Source organism: Cetorhinus maximus, chromosome 15, assembly GCF_964194155.1.
Source record: "Cetorhinus maximus chromosome 15, sCetMax3.hap1.1, whole genome shotgun sequence".
NCBI lineage: Eukaryota > Metazoa > Chordata > Chondrichthyes > Lamniformes > Cetorhinidae > Cetorhinus > Cetorhinus maximus.
The window spans coordinates 107,562,114-107,574,797 of NC_135893.1; the positions used below are offsets into that span (position 1 = coordinate 107,562,114).

The 12,684-nt window shown below is 46.4% G+C and overlaps 1 protein-coding gene across 1 annotated transcript in view; it reads left to right on the forward strand.

The window, feature by feature from the left end:
- The window catches only part of LOC144691099 (transmembrane channel-like protein 5), a 264,020-nt gene that overhangs the window by 78,388 nt on the left and 172,948 nt on the right, over positions 1-12,684 (forward strand). The window contains exon 2 of the mRNA XM_078559169.1: positions 1,001-1,175. Within this exon, the coding sequence (XP_078415295.1) occupies positions 1,099-1,175 (77 nt within the window). The 5' untranslated portion in view covers positions 1,001-1,098. The remainder of the gene's footprint in view (positions 1-1,000; positions 1,176-12,684) is intronic.

The window sequence follows — 12,684 nt, forward strand, 5'->3', positions numbered from 1 at the left end:
CCCCCACTAACCCACATCCTGGGAGTTGCCATTGACCAGAATCTTAACTGGACTAGCCATATAAATACTGTGGCGCAAGAGCAGGACAGAGACTGGGAATTCTGTGGCAAGTGAATCAGATCCTGACTCCCCAAAGCCTGTCCACCATCTACAAGGCACAAGTCAGGAGTGTGATGGAATACTCCCCACTTGCCTGGATGAGTGCAGCTCCCACAACACTCAAGAAGCTTGACACTATCCAGGACAAAGCAGCCCACTTGATTGACCACATCCACAAACATTCACTCCCTCCGCCAGCAAGGTACGTTGCAGCAGTGTGTACCATCTACAAGATGCACTGCAGTAATTCATCAAGGCTCCTTTAACATGTTCTTCCAAACCTGTGACCTAGAAGAACAAGGACAGCAGATGTATGGGAACACCACCACCTTCAAGTTCCCCTCCAAGCCACACACCACCCTGACTTGGAACTGTATCGCTGTTTCTTCACTAGCACTTAGTCAAAATCTTGGAACTCCCTCCCTAACAGCACTGTGGGTACCCCTACACTACATGAACTCCAGCAGTTGAACAAGGCAGCTCATCACCACTTTCTCAAGGGCAATTAGGGATGAGCAACAAATGCTGGCCTAGCCAGCGATGCTCACATCCCACAAAAGATTTTAAAAATACATATTTTGCATTGTATGTAAATAATTTAAATGTTAAAATATCAGTTTTAAACATTTAGTTGTGTTATTGGTTTAAAATACAGTGCACCATAGTGAGATAGGGCACTGAGCAATAATGGTCTCTGTAACTGCAATGTCTAATTGTATCAAAAAGTATTGTCTGCCACATTGTGATGTGTTTCATTCAGCATGAACTGGAGCATTCTGCCAATGCAGTGTTTTTAATTTGAGCTAACTCTCTTGAGCAAGAAAATCTCCTCTTTAAAAAAAATTGTTTGGATTGAAACACTGTCAAATGTTTTGTGTTCTTAAATGATGTTTGTTTTTAGGGTTGCGTGCACCATCAGGAGCCTTGAATTTTGGCACTGGCCTAAAAGGAGGAAAGTAAGAGCACTACCCTTCAAGGGAGGGAAATACATTTAACACAATGAATTACAAAGAGTGGAATGAAGGCTTTGTAAACTCCGCATATCACCATTCAGAAACACTGGAAATGGACAGAAGGTAGGAATTAAACAATTGTCAATAAGAGATTCACTCAGAATTATAGGTATGTATAGCACCACAAAGTTGTCCCATTATTCGTAGCAAACAGGACTCAAGGGGTTAAATGAACAGCATCATCCTGATAACATGATCAAGGTGTAATTTGGTCAGATACTTGTAAATATGCTGATCAATTCATTTCACCATCAGTTATGTCTATGTCCTGAAAAGGAAAATCCTCCCTGAGCCAAATAGTTTTCTTTGTTTGCAGCATATCTGAAATAAACATTATTATAACAATAAAATAGCTCAAACATTTCCACAAACAGGAATAACAACATTTGTAATAGTAGAGAATATAATGCATTTGGAAGAGTTATATTCATGAGAGCAGAACATACTTTAACAATCAATTATTCACCTGTACTTTGCCCACCTGATTTCCTTTATCACCTTACTGTTTATGTTTATCCAGCTATCTGTCAGCTTATCAATTGATACCTCAGAAAGCAAAAGTAACCAGGATGGTCCATTCAATGGGCTAGAAAGCAGAATAACGCTATTTAATGTCATCTTTATTTTATTTTTCAGTTTATTTTTTAAAAAATGAATCAAGTGTATTTCAAAATCAAAACCAGAAATTAAAACCCTCTTATTGTAAAGTTATTGAAAATGTGGCAGTTTAAATTACAGCGAAGGTTAAGTATACCAGTTCCATTGATGTAAGTTTAAAACGTTCTTCTACAGGAAAGATCAAAGTGTTGCAGCAGTGCAGGGCCAATGTCCTGGGTCAAGGTCTCCATGGTGGCCGCCATTCTACTAGTGTTGACCTCAGTGCATTGGCATGCTGGCACTATCACCTCAGAATGAAGGTGGACGGACTCTTCCATCGAGCCTTGTAATCTGAGGAGTACAGCAGACATCCCTTCCTGATGTTCCCGAGCTTGACTTTGCAGCTGCAGCAGCTGAGGTATGACCGAGTCCAGAGGCTCCTCATCTGACTCAGACTCAGCAGATTTCTGGTCTCCAGCAGTCCTCCGAGTGCCGGAAACCTGGGAAGTTCCTGCCACTGCCTACTGCAGATCAGACAGTGCGATGTGTTCACCAGATTGTAACTCCGAGGCTATTCTAGGACTAGGTCCCACCGAAGTGTGTGTCTCTGGTCTGGTGGAGGGTGTGGGTGAGCGCTGTGACAGGTTTTTAATTAGAGTGTCATCAGATTTTTCTTCGGAGGTGCTTTTGGGGCTTGCGTCGAGGACCTGGGTCATGGTTGCTTCCCAGGTGTGCCTGCGGAAGCAAAGAGAGAAAAATAGTGCATGGCAGTGGCCTGTGAAACAGGACACATCACTTCACAGTCTGATGGGTGTTTCACTGCTGGATCCTCACTTGGTTGAGCTCTGCCAACCTCACCGTCTGCACAGGAACTGCCCAGGTCATCACTGGCCAGCTGGATGACTCTATTTTCAAAGTTTGTGAGGGCCTTGATTTCAGGCATTCCTCCAACAGTCTGTGACCTCTCCTTTTTGTTATGTGCCAGCTTGGCCTGAATGAATACAGAGGGAGAGAGTGTAAGCAGGACGCCTGCCAGGCCAGATGAGAAGGATGCCTGGGATGTGTGGGCGGTGAGTGGTGCCATGGATGGGATAAAGACACAATCCGCGGTGCAAATGAGGGTGTGTGTGGGAGAGTGAATGGTGATGTCCCTTGAACTGGCAGTGAGTGAGATCCCTGTGGGTGTGTGTTGGGTTTGTGAATGTGTAAGTTGGGAGTGATGAGAAGAGTTACTTACCCTGGTGAAACAGAGGAGATCATTCATCATCTTTCGGCACTGGGTGGCTGTCAACTTTTGCAAGGCGTTGGCGATGACAACCACTGCCACTGCCTCCCATGCTGGATTGGTGACCTTGCTTGCTGGTCTTCACCAGAGTGGGGGTAGAGGACTTCAGCTCGAGGGAGGAGTTGCTAAATTTGGGGGTAGCATGTTTCCTCTCTTTAGCAGCCATGACTTTCCAGCAGCTCCTGATGTCTTACAGGGAGTAGCTATGTGCAGGGGCGCCCTATAAACATGGCGCCCGGATTACTGAAGGCCTAAGTTGACAGTGGGGCAGGAGAATCAGAGGCTGCACTGCCAGTGATCCAGCGTGTTTCCCGGGAATGATTTCTTAATAAAGCTGGGAATGGGACGATACAGGGTGAAAAGCCGCCATTGCGGCCTGTGGGTAAAACGTCCTTTTTCCTGCCCACTACTGCACCTTGTGCAAATCTGGGATGATTCTGCCCTGAAAGATCACCTTTGATGAGAATAATTAGAAAAAATATTTTTCAGCTGTGCTGTTAAGAAAACATTCAGTATGTCAGCAGTTTCAAGCCAAGGAAAGCCTTTTATTCCTAAGATAAAAGCAAAAAACTGCAGATGCTGGAAATCCAAAACAAAAGCAAAAATAAAAATACCTGGAAAAACTCAGCAGGTCTGACAGCATCTGCGGAGAGGAACACAGTTAATGTTTCGAGTCCGTATGACTCTTCAACAGAACTAAGGAAAAATAGAAAAGAGGTGAAATTTCAGCTGGTTTAAGGGGGGGTGGGACAGGTAGAGCTGGATAGACGGCCAGTGATAGGAGGAGATAACCAAAAGATGTCATAGACAAAAGGGCAAAGAGGTGTTGAAGGTGGTGATATTATCTAAGGAATGTGCTATTTAAGGGTAGAAAGCAGGACAAGCAAGGTACAGATAGCCCTAGTGGGGTTGGGGTGGGGGGAAGGGATCGAAATAGGCTAAAAGGTAGAGATAAAACAATGGATGGAAATACATTTAAAAATATGGAAAATCTATATGTATTATTGGAAAAAAGGGGGATTGGAAAGGGGGTGGGGATGGAGGAGAGAGTTCATGATCTAAAATTGTTGAGCTCAGTATTCAGTCCGGGAGGCTGTAAAGTGCCTAGTCAGAAGATGAGGTGCTGTTCCTCCAGTTTGCGTTGAGCTTCACTGGAACAATGCAGCAGGCCAAGGACGGACATGTGGGCATGAGAGCAGGGTGGAGTGTTGAAATGGCAAGCGACAGGGAGGTCTGGGTCATGCTTGCGGACAGACTGCAGGTGTTCTGCAAAGCGGTCACCCAGTCTGCGTTTGGTCTCTCCAATGTAGAGGAAACCGCATTGGGAGCAGTAAATGCAGTAGACTAAATTGAGGGAAGTGCAAGTGAAATGCTGCTTCACTTGAAAGGAGTGTTTGGGCCCTTGGACGGTGAGGACAGGGGAAGTAAAGGGGCAGGTGTTGCACCTTCTGCGGTTGCATAGGAAGGTGCCGAGGGAGGGAGTTGGGGTGTAGGGGGTGATGGGGGAGTGGACCTGGGTGTCCCGGAGGGAACGATCCCTGCGGAATGCCGCCTGGGGGGTGAAGGGAAGATGTGTTTGGTGGTGTCATCATGCTGGAGTTGGCGGAAATGGCAGAGGATGATCCTTTGAATGCAGAGGCTGGTTGGGTGATAAGTGAGGACAAGGGGGTCCCTATCATGTTTCTGGGAGGGAGAGGAAGGTGTGAGGGCGGATGCGCGGGAGATGGGCCAGACACGGTTGAGAGCCCTGTCAACCACCGTGGGTGGAAAACCTCGGTTAAGGAAGAAGGAAGACATGTCAGAGGAACTGTTTTTGAAAGTGGCATCATCAGAACAGATGCGACGGAGGCGAAGGAACTGAGAGAATGGGATGGAGTCCTTACAGGAAGCGGGGTGTGAAGAGCTGTAGTCGAGGTAGCTGTGGGAGTCGGTAGGCTTGTAATGAATATTGGTGGACAGTCTATCACCAGAAATTGAGACAGAGAGGTCAAGGAAGGGAAGGGAAGTGTCAGAGATGAACCACGTGAAAATGATGGAGGGGTGGAAATTGGAAGCAAAATTAATAAAATTTTCCAGGTCCAGACGAGAGCATGAAGCAGCACTGAAGCAGTCATTGTTGTACCGGAGAAAGAGTTGTGGGAGGGGGCCGGAGTAGGACTCCGGAGGAGGAGGTTGGAGCCAGAGAACTGGAAATTGTTGATATGAGGTAGGGTGTCAGAGGAATTGCGGATGTAAGTGGGAAGAGACTAGACAAGGGGAGAGAGAATGGAGTCAAGATAGCAAGAAATGAGTTCCGTGGGGCAGGAACAGGCTGACACGATCGGTCTGCCGGGCAGTCCTGTTTGTGGATTTTGGGTAGGAGGTAGAAGCGGGCTGTCTGAGGTTGGGAGACTATGAGGTTAGAAGCTGTGGAAGGAAGATCTCCAGAGGAGATGAGGTCAGTAACAGTCCTGGAAACGATGGCTTGATGTTCAGTGGTGGGGTCATGGTCCAGGGGGAGGTAGGAGGAAGTGTCTGCGAGTTGACGCTCAGCCTCTGCGAGGTAGAGGTCAGTGCACCAGACAACAGCACCATCCTTGTCAGCAGGTTTGATGACAATGTCAGGGTTGGACCTGAGAGAACGGAGTGCAGCAAGTTCAGAGAGAGACAGGTTAGAGTGGTTGAGAGGAGCAGAGAAATTGAAATGACTAATGTCACGCCGACAGTTCTCAATGAAAAGATCAAGAGAAGGTAAGAATCCAGAGGGAGGGGTCCAGGTGGAGGGAGAATATTGGAGGTGGGTAAAAGGATCCGTTGAACGGGGAGAGGACTCCTGCCCAAAGAAGTGAGCGCGGAGACGAAGGCGACGGAAGAAGAGTTCAGCATCGTGCCGAGCCCGAAATTCATTGAGGTGAGGGCGCAAGGGTAAGAAACTAAGTTCTTTGCTGAGCACTGAACATTCAGCATCAGAGAGGGGAAGGTCAGGGGGTATGGTGAATACACGGCCGGGGCTGGGATTGGAAGACGGGATGGGGACAGAGGGACAGGCAGGGGTGGAGGGGCCCAGATGGGCGTTGGTGTCGATGAGTTGTTGGAGCTTGCGTTCCTTTGCACCTGAAAGGAAGAGACAAAGTTTCATGTTGAGGCGTCGGATGAGACGAAGAATAAAATGAAACTGGGGGCACGGGCAACTTAGAAATAGGGTGCGTCGGTGCTGCTGGAGGGAGAGGTCGAGTGTATTCATATGGCGGCGCATGGCACTGAGTGTGGATCTCAGGATGCGACGGGAACAGCAGTCCGAGAAACATTTTATGTCCCGGAGATACCTGTAATCCTGGGTGGGTTCGAAACATGAGGGATGGAATTTCAGTTGAAATCCATGTGGGTTAAGTCAGAGACAGAGACAGTCACTGAGAAAGGAAATATGGCTGTGAAAGCGGGTTTTAGTAAACACCTTGTCAAGCACCAGGAGAGAAATGGAAAGCAATGAAGGTGAACAAGGCAAAAGAGACAGGTGGAAATCCTGTCGGAGAGAAGAGCAATACTTCTTCAAGGTAGACATTCCTTGAAGGGAAGTGGCAGTCAATTAAACACTAAGATAAAAGCAAAAAACTGTGGATGCTGGAAATCCAAAACAAAAATAAAAATACCTGGAAAAACTCAGCAGGTCTGATTTTCTTTTCTCACCTATTTCCATTATTTTTAAATGTATTTCCATCCATTGTTTTATCTCTACCTTTTACCCTATTCGATCCCTTCCCCCCTCCCCACCCCCTAGGGCTATCTGTACCTTGCTCGTCCTGCTTTCTACCCTTAATGTCACCTATTAGCATATTTCTTAGCTAATATCACCACCGTCAACATCTCTTTGTCCTTTTGTCTATGACATCTTTTGGCAATCTCCACCTATCACTGGCCCTCTATCCAGCTCTACCTGTCCCACCCCCCCTTAAACCAGCTTATATTTCACCTCTTTTCTATTTTTCCTTAGTTCTGTTGAAGAGTCATACGGACTCAAAACGTTAACTGTGCTCCTCTCCGCAGATACTGTCAGACCTGCTGAGTTTTTCCAGGTATTTTTATTTTTGTTTTTGCCTGTTATTCCTACCCTGTTGTATAGCCATTTATGGGCAGCCCCATCTATCTTTTTATAATTGAGGGAAAACAGGAGAATAAAGAAGCACATTGCTATGATCCCAGCTAAGGTTACCGCTGGCCAAGCCTGATCCCAGTGCGGAACCCATCTCGATAGATCCTAACTTTTATTTGTTTGTTTAGATACGTGGAGAGTGACTACTGAACAGAGTCACCAGAGTCAGCTAGTGAACTTTTAACAAAAGCATAAAACATTTATTAAACAAGAAAAGATGAACTATGTTATAATACTCCTTCACCCACACCTATACCTTTACAAATATGTACACATTTGTAAGGATAACACAAGTTACAAAAGCTATCTTGTGCTCTAATGTTCATAGTAAGTACAGTCCATGTAAACCAATAGGCACCCTGTGGTCAGACACACCAAGCTCTGAAACCAAGTGACAGTTGCCACACCAGACAGATGCTATGGATCTCTACTCAACTACCCCCAGACACTTGTCAACCATAAGCCAACCAGTCTCACTGAACTTGGTCTTTCACACGAGGGTTTCTAATCTCCACTCTCGAATTACATGCTCTAGAATCTTCTCCCAAGCCGACACTTTCTTTCATTCGCCTTCTGCAAGGGTTCACCTCCAGGGGCAGAATTTTCCCCTGTTGTGGGGGGAGTTCAGGAGCGGACGCAGGCAGGTGCGCCTCGGATCGGCGCCCCCAATTGGGGCGTGTCGCCATTTTACGTGGGTGGGCAAATTAAAGCCCGCCCAGTGTGACGTCCACAAAGAAGCACTGTGCGCTCCCTGTGCGGGCGGTGTGGGGTGGGGATGTGCTCTTTCACGCACTCATCTCGCTGAGGCTAAGTGCTGCCTCAGGGAGATCAGCACCAAATTCAAAAATGTTAAAAATATAAAAATAAAATTTCCCTGACATGTCCCCTCATGTGACACTGTCACATGAGTTGGGACATGTCCATCACTTTTAGATAAACTTTTATTAAATTTTAAAAACCTATATGAAACCTCATCCTGCCAGTAGATGAGGTTTCATGCTTTCTCTGAAGCCCACCAGAGCTCCCGGCCTGCCCACCAACCTTAAGGTTAGACGGGCAGGTCCTTTACCAACTGCAATTACTTTTTAACTGGCCTCAATTGGCTGTTGACAGGTCGGCGGGCACACAGCTGATTCGGCTGCGCCCCCACTGACCTGAAAACTGAAAAGATGCGGAGTGACATCGGGAGTTCCGCCCAACGTCATCCCGCATCATTTTACGCGTTGGCGTGCGGGTCCCGCCTCCTGCACACCGACCTGGAAATCCTGCCCCGGGGTTTCGAACCCTCTTTCTGGTGTTCCTCTTCCCTGGGTCACCACATGAATTCAAGTTGTCTTCCACGCATTCTCTCTCACTGACTCAGCTGTCAACAGTACACCACTGCTTCACATATCCATAGCAAAGAGTTACAGGCCTTCAGTTGTCTCTTCGGACCTTCTGGCCTCTTACAAGCTGTTCTCACTTTAAATCTGCTTTCTGCAGCTTTTGTCTTTTTAAATCTGAAGGTTGGGGACTTTCTTCTGCCCCTCACTCTTAACTTCACGTAACAGGACCTTTCTTTGACTAGGAGGTCTGCTTGGGACTTTCTCCTGTTCCACTACCCTGGATTCTTGGGGACTTTCTTCTTTAGCTTGGGACTGGCTATTTGTCCCTTTTTCTCCAGTCTCTCTCTGGCAGCTGCTTTCAACTAACTTTAGCTCAAACAGTTTCCAAATCATTCTGCTGTTTCTAGTTTTTTCTGTGTGTCTGTGGGTGGGACCTGTCTCTCTGGACCCCTGTTGCTAGGCAACAGCCTGGTTTCTCTACTCTTGCTTATTTAGCTTAGCTGCAACAGTCATCAAATTCTCATTAGAAATGCTGACACCTTTTAAAGTGAAACCAAAACTCAATTTGACATTTTCTTAATACACACATACAGAAATATAAATTAAACTTAAACTTTAAAGCTAAAACTCATTCCTAAAACCAAAAAATACCAATTTAAATTACCTAAACTATCTCTATTTCCTAACAACATATAAAACAATAAGGAAAGCAGAATTCTCTGACTCAGCTATATGAGGCTGCACTTTCAGCTATATTGCTGCTAATCTTTATGATTCTATGATCTCAACCAAGGGCTCAATCTAAACATAAACTTTGTCTCTTTCCTGTTACTTATCTTTCGATTATTAACACATCAGCTTCAGTTTCCTGATAGCTTCTTGAACATTGCACTCTGGGATTGCAATTTAGGATTGCCAACTCTGGTCAGAGGGACCCCTGGAGCTTTGGCCACAGGACTGCTACAAATGTCATTGCGCCTTTCTTTATAAAGGTTGGGTCCACTGTAGTAGAACAGCTTTGCACGTGGTTTTGTGTTAGTGGCTACAAGTTCAAAAACCAGGAGACCACCCGTGAGCAGGGGAAGTGGGGAAACTAAAACCAGGGGAAAATGGCGTAGTCAAGGGCAGGAGAAGACGCAAAGCCAAGCCGGGCAAATGGGGCAGTCATGTGCAGGAAGTGCGGAAAAAGAGGAAACAGACACAGGAGTGAGGAAGAAGGGACACAGAGGGCAAGGAATTTTCAAAAGTGGAAGCCAAGGGCAGAGAAGTGGGGAGAGGAGAAATGGGGGCGCGGAGAAAAGGGGAAACTGAGGTAGAGAATTGGTTGGGGAAGTGATTCACAGAGAGGAAACTGGAGGTGGGAGGAACTTTGATTCTATCACCAACTCAGTGCAATTTCATTGATAAGTAAAGGCAAGTGGTAACACTCGGATTCCTCTCATAACTAACAATAATCCAATAACTGTAGGCTAAGTCACCTTGTACTGTGCAAGGCACGGTCAGGCTCCCCAAGTAAGGCCTGCTCTCTTTCCCCTATCTTCTTGGACTCTTGTTTGATCACAGGTTCCTTGTGATTGTGAAATCTCTGAGCAGGGAACCTTAGAGCTGATCTGTGCTTGGATTTCACAAGTCAACATTGTCTGGTGGACCTGACCCAAACCAAATGATCACACAAGGGGCTGTGGGCTCAGTGTTTGGAGTACTTCGTCCTAAACTCAGCTCAGCATCAGCATTTATAAATCTCTTCCTGAGCTGAGAAGTGGTAAAGGAAAGTTTTCAGACAATTATTTCTTAGCGCTTTTTCTGTCAACCCGATTGCCCCCTTCCCTAGGGTGCCACTCTATTCTTCCTTTTCAAATACATATCCCATTCCAAATGGCATACCTAAGAATGAGGTGTGAACCTAGTGAAGCTACAACACAGGACTACTTGCATGCCAAACAGCATCAGGAGCAAGTGATAGACAGAGCTAAGCGAATCCACAACCAACAGATCAGATCTAAGCTCTGCAGTCCTGCCACATCCAGTCATGAATGATGGTGGACAATTAAACAACTCACTGGAGGTGGAGGCTCCACAAATATCCCCATCCTCAATGATGGAGGAGCCCAGCACATCAGTGCAAAATATAAGGCTTAAGCATTTGCAACAATCTTCAGCCAGAAGTGCTGAGTGGGTGATCCACCTCAGCCCCCTCCAGAGGTCCCCAGCATCACAGGATGCCAGTCTTCAGCCAAGATAAAGGCAAAATACTGCGGATGCTGGAAATCTGAAACAAAAACAAAAAAATGCTGGAAAAACTCAGCAGGTCTGACAGCATCTGTGGAGAGAAAGACAGAGTTAACATTTTGAGTCCGTATGACTCTTCTTCAGAGCTAAAGGGAAGTAGAAACTTGATGAAATATATACTATTTAAGGGGAGTGAAACAGGTGAAGCTGGATAGAAGACCAGCGAAAGGTGGAGACAAAGGAGAGATTGCAAAAGATGTCAAAAACAAAAGGTCAAAGGGGTGTTAATGATGTGGTACTGGCTAAAGGAGGTGCTGATGGTGACATTTCAAAGTAGAAAGCAGAATGTGATAATGGCCGGACCAGAGTAAGCACTCTGGAAAGAACAACATGAGCAAATGACAGATGGTCCTTGTGGGGGTGGGGTGGGGGGTGGGGACGGTGGCAGGGAAAAAAGATCAAAAGTAGGCTAGAAGCTGGGGATAAAACAATGAATAAAAATGGAAATAAATTTAAAATTAATAATGATAACAATAAGTGGAAAAATAAATAAATAAAAATTAAAACATAAAAATGAATATTGAAAAAAGGGGTGAGGATAGAGGAGAGAGTTCATGGTCTGAAGTTGTTGATCTCAATGTTAAGTCCAGAAGGCTGTAAATTGCCTAGTCGGAAGATGAGGTGCTGTTCCTCCAGTTTGCGTTGAGCTTCACTGGAACATTGCAGCAGGCCAAGGACGGACATGTGGGCATGAGAGCTGGGTGGAGTGTTGAAATGGCAAGCGACAGGGAGGTCTGGGTCATGCTAGCGGACAGACCGAAGGTGTTCTGCAAAGCGGTCACCCAGTCTGCGTTTGGTCTCTCCAATGTAGAGGAAACCGCATTGGGAGCAGCGAATGCAGTAGACTAAATTGAGGGAAGTGCAAGTGAAATGCTGGAGTGTTTGGGTCCTTGGACAGTGAGGAGGGAGGAGGTAAAGGGGCAGGTGTTGCATCTTCTGCGATTGCATGGGAAGGTGCTGTGGGAGAGGGTTGAGGTGTTGTGGGTGATGGAGGAGTGGACCAGGGCGTCCCAGAGGGAACAATCCCTACGGAATGCCAATGTGGGTGGGGGGGGGGGGCGGTGAAGGGAAAATATGTTTGGTGGTGGCCTCATGCTGGAGTTGGCAGAAATGGTGGAGGATGATCCTTTGAGTGCGGAGGCTGGTGGGGTGAAAAATGAGGTCAAGGTGGACCCTATCGTGGTTCTGGAAGGGAGAGGAAGGTGTGAGGGCAGAGGTGTGGGAGGTGGGTTGGACACGGTTGAGGGCCCTGTCAACCACCGTGGGTGGGAAACCTCGGTTAAGGAAGAACCAAGTCTTCAGCCAATTTGATTCACTCCGTGTGATATCAAGAAATGGCTGAAGGCACTGGATACTGCAAAGGCTATGGGCCCTGACAATATTTCAGCAATAGTACTGAAGACTTGTGCTCCAGAACTTGCCACGCCCCTAGCCAAGCTGTTCCAGTACAGCTACAACACTGGCATCTACCTGACAATGTGGAAAATTGCCCAGGTATGTCCTGTACACAAAAAGCAGGACAAATGCAACCCGGCCAATTACTGCCTCATCAGCCTACTCTCAATCATTACTAATGCGGTGGAAGGTGTCATCAACAGTGCTATCAATCGGCATTTGCTTATCAATAACCTGCTTACTGACACTCAGTTTGGGTTCTGCCAGGGTCACTCAGCTCCCAACCTCATTACAGCCTTGGTACAAACATGGAGAAAAGGGCTGAGCTCCAGAGGTGAGAGTGATTACCTTTGACACCAAGGCAGCATTTGACGGGCAGATTATTTGGTATAACCATACCTGTTATGACTATACTGTTAAAAATACACTTACGCTCGGATGAATAAACATTTCCTGGTGGGTTTCGTGGGTATCTAATGGGTGAGTACAGAAACTTCATGTTTCAAAGCTGAGTTCTCTATGAGGTACTGTGATAGCAAGGTTCCTGGAGGA